Source organism: Bufo gargarizans, chromosome 2, assembly GCF_014858855.1.
Source record: "Bufo gargarizans isolate SCDJY-AF-19 chromosome 2, ASM1485885v1, whole genome shotgun sequence".
Taxonomy (NCBI): Eukaryota; Metazoa; Chordata; class Amphibia; order Anura; family Bufonidae; genus Bufo; species Bufo gargarizans.
In genome coordinates this window covers 161,569,670-161,583,703 of record NC_058081.1, presented here as the reverse complement: position 1 = coordinate 161,583,703, position 14,034 = coordinate 161,569,670, and the positions used below count along the sequence as shown (strand labels likewise).

Genomic DNA, 14,034 nt, shown 5'->3' with positions numbered 1-14,034 from the left:
ACTGGCACATTTTACCAAGGTAATTTACTAGCATACTGAAATTTAAAGGTGTTTTGTTCCAAGAGTTTTATACTGATGACCTGTCCTTAGGAGAGGTCATCAGTATCTGATTGGTGGGGGTTTGATACCCAGGAACCCCGCCAATCAGCTGTTTGAGAAGACACTGGAGTTTGCAGTACCACGGTGGTCTTCTCTCAGCTTTCTCTGGGCCAGTGACGACACACTCATTGGTCAAGTGGCCTAGGAGAAGCTCAGCCCCATAGAAGTGAATGGGGCTGAGCATGATAACAAGCACAGCCGTTATATAATGTACGGCACTGTGCTCGGTGAGCACAGAGAAGGCAGTGGCGCTCACAGGAGCGCCGGTGCCTTCTTAAACAACTGATCATCGGGGATTTTACACGTAAATATGGCCAAGTCTACTGTCTGACCTTTCATTGATAGGAGACAGAATTCTGAAACATAACTAATCACTACATGGCTCTTTATGAGCTTTTCCCTAAAGAGTTTATCCCATGAGAAGTATTACTATGTAATGAATAGTGCATTTCAAATGAAGCATTATTGCAATACATTTTTTGTTTTTGTAGATATCTTGTAGCACTCTGATCTCAAGTTGCATGGAGTAGGGTTCCCACTCTCCCATATAGTATAAGAATAACTCGAGCACTTCTGCAAAAAGTGATTTATTTGCAGAAATCTAAACAAATGATGTTTCAATCAATTGGGACAGTTTTGATACTTTTAACACTATATATATATATATATATATATACTGTGTGTGTAATATATATATATATACACATATATACATACACATACATACATACACACACATACAGAAAGTGACAAGGAGGGACAATAGCAGCGGGGCATGTAGCACATAGCGGAAAGTGTTATAATACTAAGCCATGTCTCTAACATATCTATACATGCCCAATTCTGCCCAGTCCCCTTAGTGCCCCCACACAGTAGTTATGCCCACATTGTGCACCCTTCACAGTAGTTATGCCCACATTGTGCACCCTTCACAGTAGTTATGCCCACATTGTGCACCCTTCACAGTAGTTATGCCCACATTGTGCACCCTTCACAGTAGTTATGCCCACAGTGAGCCCCATTTTCAGTAGTTATGCCCACAATGGCCCACCCTTATTCTACAGGGTGGGCCATTTATATGGATACACCTTAATAACGTGGGAATGGTTGGTGATATTAACTTCCTGTTTGTGGCACATTAGTATATGTGAGGGGGGAAACTTTTCAAGATGGGTGGTGACCATGGCGGCCATTTTGAATCCAACTTTTGTTTTTTCAATAGGAAGAGGGTCATGTGACACATCAAACTTATTGGGAATTTCACAAGAAAAACAATGGTGTGCTTGCTTTTAACGTAAACTTATAAAATGTGTTCAATGTGCTGCCCATTGTGTTGTATTGTCAATGCAACCCTCTTCTCCCACTGATGATGTGTTTCCCTCTTTATGCACTGAAGCTGGCACGTTCCCTGAGTTTTTCCAGCAAGATGGTGCACCACCACATTGTGGGTGTCAGGTCTGAGCATTCCTAGATGAACAGTTTCCTGGAAAGTGGATTGGTCGTCGTGGGCCAGTTGAATGGCCCCCAAGGTCTCCCGATCTGACCCCCTTAGACTTTTATCTTTGGGGTCATCTGAAGGCAATTGTTTATGCTGTGAAGATACAAGATGTGCAGCACCTGAAACTACGGATCCTGGAAGCCTGTGCTAGCATTTTTCCTGCGGTGTTGCTATCAGTGTGTGAAGAGTGGGAGAAGAGGGTTGCATTGACAATCCAACACAATGGGCAGCACATTGAACACATTTTATAAGTGGTCAGAAACTTGTAAATAACTCATGAAATAATAAAGTTACGTTAAAACCAAGAACACCATTGTTTTTCTTGAGAAATTCTTAAGTTTGATGTGTCACATGACCCTCTTCCTATTAAAAAAAACTAAAGTTGGATTCAAAATGGCCGCCATGGTCACCACCCATCTCGAAAAGTCCCCCCCCCTCACATATACTAATGTGCCACAAACAGGAAGTTAATATCACCAATCATCCTCATTTTATTAAGGTGTATCCATATAAATGGCCCACCCTGTAGTGAGGGAGTGTGTATTTATGTGACAACAAGGGGCTAGCTTTTGGCGGTGCAAGCAACTGGTCATAGATGGCCTGAAAATATAAATTTTCATGACTTTTGTACCAGGACACAGGAGGCTTAAAGAGGTCGGTCCTGACTGATAGGTGTTGGGACCACCTCTGGGACCCACACCTATTTCTAGAACTGAGCCATTCATTTTTTATTATTCAGAGCACTGGCTCGGCTATTTCTGTCAGTCCCATAGAAGTGAAAGGAGCGGTGGCGAGAGCAAAATCGGGCTGACATGTTTACTTTGAAGGTTTATTCCAGTTATACGCAATCCAACCTACCCACTGGATAAATGCTAAATAATAAATTGGCGGGAAAACACCAATATCACTGGAGCGGCAGAAATACAGCAATTGAAAAAAAGACAATTTCTTCCAGACTATATACTGATACACAATTATTTGTTTGTTTTGTCAGAAAACTTACCAAATAAGGTTTTGGATTGGAAACTGTCTGATTAACTTGCCAAATGCTCAAGAATCCTTCTCCATCAGCAACACCACACTGTAAATTACAAAATGACGACATATTAAAGGGGTTGGCCAGTTTATAATAGCTGCACATGTACTAGGAACAGTATGTGCATAAGTAATAAGTAGTTTAACATGAATAACTCATGTCTACACACAGGACCCCTGATCTGCATGCCGGCGCTGAGCTCTGGGGAAGGCCGCTGATTCCACTGAGGACCGACAGAAAAAGTAGCGCAGTCTGTCGCTAGTATAAGTGAATTAGGGCTCCATCCTCCACCAGTGGCCGTGTTCCTAGCGCAGTGCCAGCACGTACTGCATGTAAACATGAATTATTCATATTAAACTATTGGACATAAGTGCCGACAATTTAATAATGCTCAGTACTAGCTGAATGCATGTGCTGTTCCCAGCACATGTGCAGGTGGTAATATACCTTGAAATGACCAAAACAGAGGTTTCTGTTCAACACATCCACCTCTCACCCTATTACTCCTCTGCCTCTCCCCTCTGCCAATCCCATCACTGGCTCCCCATTGCCCAGAGAAATCACTTCAAAGTACTAACAAATACATACAAGGCCGTCCATAACCTGTCCCCTCCCTACATCTCTGAGCTACTTTCCCGATACACCCCCACACGCATTCTCCGATCCTCACAAGACCTCCTTCTCTTCTCTTCTCTCCTCTCCTCTTATCGCCTCTTCCCACAATCGACTCCAAGATTTCTCCCGTGCATCCCCCATACTCTGGAACTCGCTACCCCAACATATCAGACTCTCACCTACAGTGGAATCCTTAAAAAAAAAACCCGTGACCCTGCTGCCTCTATACCGCCATGACCAGCTTCACCCGCACCTACTGTGTCCTTCTCCCATACCATGTAGATTGTAAGCCCTCACGGGCAGGGCCCTCTCTCCTTCTGTACCAGTTTGTAACTCATCTTATGATTAGTGCAATTGTCTGTATTATGTATGTGAATATCAACATTCTACATTTTCCCTTTAAATGCAGGGTTAAGGTATGTTGGACTAACAACTAACTTTTAATTTATGTCCTTTGGGACTTTATTAACCTATTTTTCCCTGCATCTACCAATAGTCATAAGACTTAACTTTTAATTTCTCTCAAATAAAAATAAAAGTGATTTGGTAATATACCGACATAACAATAGTGTATTAAAATTTTCAGTGTCACTGGCCTTTATTTGTCACTTCAATATCTAGATACTCAAGTTGCCACAGCAGGCTACGCGTTTGCCTAACTTTATTATCGGCACTATATCTAGGATTCCTACATTTACTGAGGCACTAGTGACTACTGTTTAAAATTGGAGCCTCACGCTGCCCCCCTATTATGTATGTGCACCCCTTATCATATGTACAGCGCTATGGAATGAATGGCGCTTTAATAATAAATAATAATAATAATAATAACATAGGGGGCTCAGCTGCTCCTCTGACCATTGGAAAACTTACCTCCATTAATAACAGGATAAAACAAAGACATACCTTATTGCCCTGGGAATTAAAGTACAATCTTGTAACCCGGGCATTTCCAGCTTGGCGGAAACAAATAAGCTGTTGAGGCCGACTCCACTCAAACATACGGACGCTGCCATCCTGAGCTCCAGTAAGATCTAGTGTTCGTTAATGAAAATAAATTACAATTGTGTAAAAATGTTTAAATTGTGGACATACTAGACATTCAGTAAAGGCACTTACAGCACTGGTGGACTGGGTGTGACGCCATTCTTTTAACATTATTTAGATTCCTTTTTATCAGCTTGAAAGAAGAAAAAACACACATAAGAGATCAATATATTTTAAAAGCTCATTAAATACACACTACAAAATAAAAATATTACATGAACATAAATTTATGCAACTATCACATTATCTGACACCTTTTTTTGCCAGATATACTTTTATTGATTATCTATTCTCGGGGTCAGCTGTTATGCAGTAGCTCCAGAAGATGATGCCAAAACTACACAGCTCTGGCCATTGTATATTGGACAGAGCTGGTAACTGCAAAGTTGCTGCCACTAGAGCAGGGCCGGAGTTAGGGGTGAGGGGCAAACTGGGCAATTGCCCAGGGCCCCCATTGTCTAAGGGGCCCCCTTGCTTCAGTGCTGCTGTTCAGCTAAACGTCCGAGGAAGCAAACTGGCGAACAGCTGCACTTTACAATCGTACGGTCCCCTCCCTCACATATAAGAGAAATCATTACCACAGTGCCGACAGGACCTGCCATAATGTCAGATACAGAAGGCAGAGCTCAGCAGAGAAGAGGGGATGAAGGACCTGCGATGACCTCACCATCATGTGACCAGAACAGGAGGCGGAGCTCAGCAGTGCAGTAAAGTAATGAAGAAGACGACCAGCCATGCATATGAAGATGTATGGATTCAATGTAAGTGCCAGGGAAATGCTGAGAGTTGTAGTCCTCTCCTCTTATACTTCCTGTTATGTAATATCAGAGTACATTACAAGAGGAGGTATGAGGAGAGGACTACAACTCCCAGCATGTACAGCTTGTTATGTAATATCAGAGTACATTACATGAGGAGGTAGGAGAGATGAGGACTACAACTCTCAGCATGTCCAGTCCATTATTATATAATATCAGGGTACATTACAACACCCTGGATATGCTGGGAGTTGTATACCTCCTCCTATAATGTACTCTGATATTACATAATAACTGCTTGGACATGCTGGGAGTTGTAGTCTTCTCTTATACCTCTTATTGTAATGTACTCTGATATTACATAATAACTGCTCGGACATGCTGGGAGTTGTAGTCTTCTCTTATACCTCCTCTTGTAATGCACTCTGATATTACATAATAACGCCTTGGACATGCTGGGAGTTGTAGACCCATCCTCTTATACGCCCCCCTGTAATGTGCTCTGATATTAAATAGTAAACATGCTGGGAGTTATAGTCCTCTCCTGTTATACCTCCTGCAGTAATCTGCTCTGAATTAGGGCCGGGACGATGGATAGGGGAGGGTACCCATAAAAGGGGGCACACTCATGGTGGTCCAACTTCAAAAGCCTCAGGCCGCTAGGCCTCAAGCCTGTGAGGCGTTAGAACAGAGCAAGAAAACGAGATTTTTGTATAACTTACCAGTAAAATCTCTTTCTCGCTCTTTCCTTGGGGGACACAGAAGACCTTGGGTATAGCTCATCTCCATAGGAGGCGTGACACTAAGTGAGAACTGTTAAGCCCCTCCTCCACAGCTATACCCTCAGCCTGGAGAGAGAGACTGCCAGTTGCGTGTCCAAGTAGTGAGAAAAGGCAAAGTCCAAAAGTGGAACCAACAAGCCAACTACCCAACGGGTAAAACAACTCGGAAACAAAGAATGGGTGGGTGCTGTGTCCCCCAAGGAAAGAGCGAGAAAGAGATTTTACTGGTAAGTTATACAAAAATCTCGTTTTCTCGCCCAATTTCCTTGGGGGACACAGAAGACCTTGGGACGTTCAATAGCAGTCCAAGAGGGGAGGGACCACAGCACCAAGGCAAAGCACCCGAAGGCATCAAGAAACCGCCGCCTGCAGACCAGGCGGCCCAGGGCAGCAGACGCCGAAGCCCCAGTGCGCACCCTGTAGAACCCAGTAAGGTGCGCAAGGAAGACCAGCGACCGCCTTGCACAAAAGCATGGCCGAAGCCTTATGCCTCCGGCCCAGGAGGCACCGACCGCTCTGGTGAAATGAACGGTGACACCAAAAGCAGAACCCTGCCCTTGGTGCGGTAACCACAGCAATAGACACAGAGAGCGAAGGAAAGCCACCCTGGAGGCCGTCAACCCTTTGCGCGGACATCCTGGAAACACAAGAGACCGAACGCCGACAAGAGCCGGAGATCTCCAAGTAACAACTGCAAACCCGAACAATCTCCAAGCGGTGAAGCGCCCGTTCCCGGAGACGGGAAGGGGATGACCAAAGCCTCGTAGATAAGAAGGCAGATACCACCCTCAGAAGGAAGGGACGGGATGGAGAAACAGCCCCGTCCTGGAAAAGGACAGAGGGCACAGAACACGAAGGGCCACCCATCAGGCACCCGTCAGACATGATGGCAACAGAAAACACAACTGTACAGGACAGCAGGAGTAGGGAGAACTTCTACAACGGCACCAAGGGAAAGAAGGGGAGCGCCAAGAGCTCAGTGTGTAGTTCCCAGGGCGGTACCAGGGAACGGTACAGAGGAACCAAAGAGCCACTCTGTGGAAGAAGGTCATGACAGGCCCAGGAGGGCCAGAAAACGCTGCAAGGGGAAGGACAGCGCCGACACTTGACACTTCAGTAACAGAGCCCCAGTCCCAGGGCCAGGCCGGACTAGAGAAAGACAGAACCAAGGGAGAGAAAAGCAGAGTGGGGGAATGCCCCACTTACCACAAAACCTAGTCAAGAACCCTAAGTCCGACAACCGAACCTGGACGAAGCACAGTCGGGAGCGAACACTAGCGCGCTCGCAGGAATCGCCTGGCAAGCGGGAAAAAAACCCAATGTGATCAGGCGCAGACCAGTAACACGGCCCAAGGGTCGGAAGAAAACTCCCGTCGGCCCCCGAACAACATAGTCCCGTATCCAACCGGAGTGGGTGAGCAGAAGGACAGACGGAAGAAACCGGAAGGGTCCGCCCAGCAGCCGAAAGATGCCAGGACAAGACAGGCCAAAGTCCAAGTCGACGTAGCCACCACAGGAAGGAGTTCTACAGTCCTGGTGAGGGAAAGTCAAGGACAACCGTGACCGAAGGGTAGTCCTCCCAAGTTACCGAAAAGGTAAGTCCAGCAGGACCATATGCCCAGAATGGAAAGGCAATCTGCACCCAGCGGGAGGACAGAACGCAATAGGCCTGGCAAACAGGCACACAGCTAGTACTGCCAGCGAAAACGAGGGAGACGGTACGAGACCACAAGTAACACCGGAACCATCCAAGTGAACAACCATGCTCACCCCGAAGGGGAGGGGGCAATGACGAAACAGCCTCTGAGGCCTGGCCGGTGCAGAAGCCACCTCGGAGTGACAAACTCAGAGAGGAAGCCAAAACGACCGAGCCGGCGAGGAAAAGCAGTCGAGACAGAGGCCGGCATAACACCCTCCAACCCGAAAGGAGGAATGGCAAACAGGGAAGCCACAGGACAGTTCAAAAGCCGAATACCTGCTACTCTGTGAGACGACCTGCACATCGCCTCGCAGAAGGCGAAAACCCTGAAGAACCCAAAAGTGGAGGTCCCTCAGACCTGGATAGACGAGCACCCAAGAGAAGTTGGGTGACCTACCCGAGAGGAGCGGTCTGTTCCTGGTAGCAGATCAGACTGAAGTGCAGAAGGCGCCAAAGACAACGCTCTCGACCCGACGGCTTGCGCGGGGAAGCAATGTCACGGGAGGACGAACGGGTACGCATCAAGGTACCCCGAACACTCCCCAGGTGGAAGGGCCAATGAACATGGCTGGTGCAGTCACAACGGGACCACACCAGAGAATGAGTGCCACCCAGCTCGGTGCAGTAGCGAGCCAGCAGAGCCCGTCTACATATATACAAGGTATACAGCGGTGAATACATTGGGCATTCATTTGTTGTGTGTTGGACAACACCTTAGGCTCATACAGGTGGACAGAATGACCTCCTCAGAAAAGAGTGCAAAGCTAGCGACAAGCAGCCTCACCCCAAGAGAAAAAGGTATGTCGCAGGAGGAAGGGAGGCATACGTACTAGCAAACCGCAGGCAGCGAGAAGGCCAACCCACCCACGGGAGGAGAAGGCAAAAACGGCCCAAACAACGCACAGAGCGCACAGCCAAGCATCCCACAGTATCCATGGAAGTGCAAAGTGCAACCCGAAAGGGAGTTATGCACAAGGCTAGTACAGGGGGCATGCTATGGAACGCAAGCAGTCCGCCCAGAAAAGGGGAGAGAAAGGCACCTGGCAAACTCTGCAGACGGCAAGAGTGCAAAGGCCCGCACCAAAGGACCTAGTGAAGGGGGAAGGGCATGCACAGGATTATCCTGGCATTAAATTATTGTGCAATAATCCACCCAACACCGAATTTTGTGAGAGTGCAACGAGTAGTTCGCCAATGAAAGGGGAACGTCCAGTACAGCATATAGAAGGACAGCCGCGAATCTCATGAGCGCGCAAATTACCGCCCACGGAATGAGAAGTGGTCATGCACAAGGCCAGCACCATTTCCAAAGGGAGTGCAAGCAGCGCACCCATGTTTAGAGGGCCATGCTCCTGGCCAGCAACGTATTCGGTGAGGGTGCAATGAACCGCACATGGCAGCATCGCATCCCAGGAGAGCGCGAGCACCCCGCCACGGACGGGGCCATGCACATGGCCAGCAACGTACTGGCGCAAGAACAAACACCGTCAGTGAAGGTGCATGTATGTCGCCTGAGGAGAGGAGGCATGCCCATGCCGGCAGCAAAGCCAGCGAGAGTGCGGTCCACCGCCCAAGGAAGGGGGGGGGGGCCATGCCTATGGCTGGCAGCGGATCCGGTGAGAGTGCAAGCACCCCGCCATGGAAGGGGGTCAAGCACGTGGCCAGCAACCTACCGCGAGAGAACAACCCCAGCCAGGAAGAGTATGTATGCCGCCCGAGAGAAGGAGGCATGCTCAAGGCCGGCAGCGAAACCAATGAGAGTGCAGCCTACCGCTTATGGAAGGGAGTCATGCACAAGGCCGGCAGCGAATCCATTGAGAGTGCAGCGTTCCGCTTATGGAAGGGGGACGTGCACATGGCCGGCAGTGAATCCAATGAGTGCAGTGTTCCGCATATGGAAGGGGGACGTGCACATGTTTTATACCCATGGCCGACAGCGAACCCAGTGAGAGTGCAGCGTACCGCCATGGAAGGGGGTTACACACACGGCCGGCAGGAATCCAGTGAGAGTGCCGCGCTCCTCAAGGAGGGGGGGTCGTGCACATGGCCAGCACCGTATCCGGTGAGAGTGCAATTCTTCTGCCCCAGAAGGGGGTCATGCACCTGTCCGGCATTAAATCCAGTGAGAGTGATGCACATGGCCAACCTGTAACAGGAGAGGCGACGTTCTGCCTATAGACGGGGCGTCTGCCTTTGGTCAGCGCCGTATCCCGGGAGATGGCAAGGGTCCGCCTAGAAGGGGAACATGTAGCTGGCCAGAACCGCAGCCGAGGATCGCAACATGCCGCCTACGGAAGGGGGGCATAGCGTGCGGCCAGCACTACTGCATCAGGCTGCAGCGTCCTGCGCAACCATTCCGTTATTTATTAACTTCATTATTCTTTTTTTTTTTTTTTTTTTTAAAACACAGCCACTCTGAGGCAAAAAAAGGGGCCACCATACAGGGGCACAATCTCATACAGGCCCACCAGGAAGCCCAGAACATAGAGGGTGTCCTCTAGATGGGAGCCGGCCCCTGGCGGCCGGTACCCAACAGGTTAACAAACATCCGGCCTAGGGGGCGGCGCTGCGATCCCCTGGGGGCGGGGGACCTCCAGGCGGGAAGAATTCGCGCCGCGAGAAGTTCCCGCCCCCTCCAACCGAGGCTGGAAGTTTGCGGCCTAGTAGGCCGTGAAGCCGGGGCCTAGATTTTCGCGGCGCCCGGCCGACCGGGAGTACCGGCGGTCGGCCGGGACCGGGAGGGAGCCGGCTGACGCATGCACTAACGGCCGCGGGTGCCCACCCCGCGGGCCTGCAGAGACAAAGGGCCGGATTGCGGCCGAAAGGGCCGGATTGCGGCCGAGCAGGCCGAAGCCTGGGTCAAAAGTTTGCGGCTCCCGGCCGACCGGAAGCCTCAACAGACAGCCGGGGCCTGCTGGAGCATCGCGCTCAGTACATGCAGGCCGTGAGGGCCTTGCGTCCGGCAGCTTCTGGAGCGGGCCCTTGGCCCTAGACACCGGTAAGGAGGGCGGGGGGGGGGGGGGGGGGACCCTGAAGTCCAGCACTGCACCCCCTGCCCTAACGGACCAGGCGCCCGTGGAGGAGGGACAGGGCAGTCAGCGCGGGCCCCCTGTACTGAATCTGCGACCGGTAAGGGTCAGGGCCGGCATAACCCCTGTGTCAGAGGCAGCTAGGAGCGGGTCTCCGGTCCTAAAGCAGAATTCCTCCACAGCAATCCATTGCTCACCCCTGTGCAATGCCCTATGAAGGGGCAGTGTATAGTCGCCCCGCGGTCACCAGTATGGTGGTGGTGTGGGGCTATATGATTATTGGGCAACAGCTGGATATGAGAGACAGCCCTGGAGCCAGAAAAATGGCTGTTCCCAACGACACCTCAGGGGCCAGCCTAGGTCCAGCAGGGACCAGTATGGGGGTCCAGCACGCAGGAGACCGGGGAGGGAATGAGGGGAACGTAGGGCTGGAGAAGCCTCTCTCTTACCACAGCCGTCTTCACCCTCGGTCCGTTCCAGCAGGGTCGCCCCTTCAGCTACTGGCACCGTAGTGGCAGGACGCTGGAAGAGGGACTTGGCGTGCGGGCGACCCTTGCGCTGGCGGGATGCAGGGGAGCTGGGCTGCCCTGGTCCACCTTGCCTTCTGTGGGGGAGGCAGCAGTGCGGATGACCGGCACTGGCGCAGCTCGACCCCGGGAGAAACAGAGAGGTCTAGTGCGTCTCTGTTGTCCCTGATGATCTGAAGAAAAAGAAAAAACCAAAAATCAAAACTAAAAACCAAACAGGAGAAAAAAAGCCCTGCAGTAGCAGGGAGTGTCTTGCCTCCTTGGACACTAAGCAAAAACTGGCAGTCTCTCTCTCCAGGCTGAGGGTATAGCTGTGGAGGAGGGGCTTAACAGTTCTCACTTAGTGTCATGCCTCCTATGGAGATGAGCTATACCCAAGGTCTTCTGTGTCCCCCAAGGAAATTGGGCGAGAAACCAAAAATGACATCACTGCCAGCTCCTGCTCTGGGTCTCGCATGATGACGTCATCACATGAGACCCTCTGAGTGTGATGTAATTGGGACCGCATGCATCAGGACGCAGAAACACAAGCTACAGATAAAACTGTGGTCTGCATCGCAGACAGCGGCTGGGAGACGGGAGGGACTAAATGTCCACACTGCTAGGGGCAGCAGGGATGGGGGGGAAGCAAATCATTATATACCGTATACTTGGCACTACTGGGGAGGAATGGAGGAGTATTATATACATATTGGCACTACGGTGGAACATTATATATATATATATATGCACTATGGGGGGAAGCATTATATACTGGAACTAGTGGGGAGCACTATAGGGGGACATTAGAGCCACTGGGAGCATTATGGTTATATTATTACTACTAGAGTACTGTAGGGGCTTCATTATTATTCGATGCAATAGGGAAGGCATTGCTACTAATGGGGCCATCTTGGAGAGTATTATCACTATTGGGGGCACCATTACTAATGAGGGCAGTCTGTGTGTATAGTAAAGTATAGTGTTTGTGGACATGGGGGGGGGGGGGGGGGGAGCAGAACAGGCACAGTATTGGGGGTAGCTTCAAGAGGCTCCTCAGGTTTTTTTATATTGATGACCTATCCTTAGGATAGTTCATAAAAGAAAAAGATCAGCGGGGGTCCGACACACGGGATTCCTGATGATCAGCTGTTTGAGGAGACTGTCTCCCTTCTCTCTTCCTGATCTGCTGCTGTATGTCTATGGGACAGCAGCCGTGAACAGCATGCACCGTCTCTTTAAACAGCTGATCAGCAGGGGTGTCAGATGTTGGACTGTTTTTAGCACCTCATTTGATTTTGCCCAGGGCCACATTTTGTCTAAAACCGGCGATGCACCAGAGTGAATGTGAGCAGTACTGCAATAACTAGCTCCGTCCATTATACAACAGATGAAGCTGTAGAGTACCTATGCCAACCTCCAGCAACTGAGCTTCCCCTGATACAGCTGATCATTTATTGATCGCCTAAATACAATCAAAAACAATCCCTTTTTTGTCATTTTTTAATTGTTGCATTTCAAGACCTATAATTTTTCTCTGTTGAAGTAGAGTTATGAATGTTTATTATAAGCTTAGGATACAAAAAAAATGCTATTCCACCATTGATTTTTGTTTTGCGTTATTTAGGTTGTTACTATTTTGATGGCATCAAATATGATTTTTTATTTTTATTTTTAAAGGTAGACCATTTTTTATGTTGTTGAAATGTTTCTTATGAGAAATTGTTTATTTTTTTGGTGGTGGGGGTAGAATTATCTAATTTTCTTTATTAAACTTAAAGGACTTCCGCATTTATTTATTTTTGTTACTGATGATCTATCCTTTGGATAGATCATCATGCGTCTGATCAGCAGGGATCCGACACCCAGGATCCCCGCCAATCAGTTGTTTTAAAAGGCAGTGGTGCTGGCAGTAGCGCCTTCTTGCTGTTTCGCGCAAGCCCAGTGACATCATGACTAGCATTACAGGCCTGGCCGCGGTTAAGCCACATAAATGAAGTAAATGGGGCTTAGCCACGCCCAGGCCAGTGATACTAGTCATGATGTCACTGGGCCCGAGGTAAGCTGAGAGATTGCTATGGCGCTACTGCCTGTGCCACTGCCTTCTTAAACGGCTGATCGGCGGGGGTCCCAGATGTTAGACCCCTGCCAATCAGACGCATGATAGCTGATCGGCGGGGGTCCCGGATGTTAGACCCCTGCCAATCAGACGCATGATAATCTATCCAGAGGATAGATCATCAGTTAAAAATAGAATAAAAAAATGCAGGTAGTAGCGCTGCGGCCTTCTCACTGTTTACCTCAGGCCCAGTGACATCATGACTAGTAACACTGGCCTGGGCGCAGCTAAGCCCCATTTACTTCAATGTGGCTTAACCGCGCCCAGGCCAGTGATACCAGTTGTGACGTCACTGGGCCTGCGGGGAACAGCGAGAAGGCTGCAGTGCTACTCCCGGCACCACTGCCTTCTCAAACAGCTGATCAGCGTGGGATCCTGGGTGTCGGACCTCCACCGATCAGATGCTGATGATCTATCCAGAGAATAGATCATCAGTGAAAAAACTAAAACTGCAGGACCCCTTTAATTTTACCTTTTTTTTAGCCCCCAAGAGACTTGATCAATGATATAATATTTCCAAAGCATGTTTATGGCAAATCTGGGAGCTTTTGCTAGGTCCTCACCTCCCACGGTAAGACATCAGCACTCCATGTTTACATTCTTGAATGCAGATGGACTGACAGAGGGAACATATGTGAGGTTAAATGGCCAGGATCAGGGGCTTCTCTGATCCCTGCCATTAAAGCTGGAGCCGAGCTGCCGATCATCGTATGTGTGACTGTGCGATCCAATCATTTATATGTACAGTATTGTTACATGTATGCAGAAGGGTTCATAATGGATTTCAGTTTAACTGTAAATGGTGCATATACAAAAAAAATAACAATTGTATGCATATATCTGCAA

The 14,034-nt window shown here is 49.2% G+C and overlaps 1 protein-coding gene across 1 annotated transcript in view; it reads right to left on the bottom strand.

Annotated features, from left to right (window-relative positions):
• DMXL2 (Dmx like 2) overlaps positions 1-14,034 on the bottom strand; it is a 184,600-nt gene that overhangs the window by 21,713 nt on the left and 148,853 nt on the right. Inside the window, 3 exon segments of the mRNA XM_044279637.1 lie at positions 2,601-2,678; positions 4,155-4,282; positions 4,368-4,428. Coding sequence (XP_044135572.1) covers positions 2,601-2,678; positions 4,155-4,282; positions 4,368-4,428 — 267 coding nt within the window.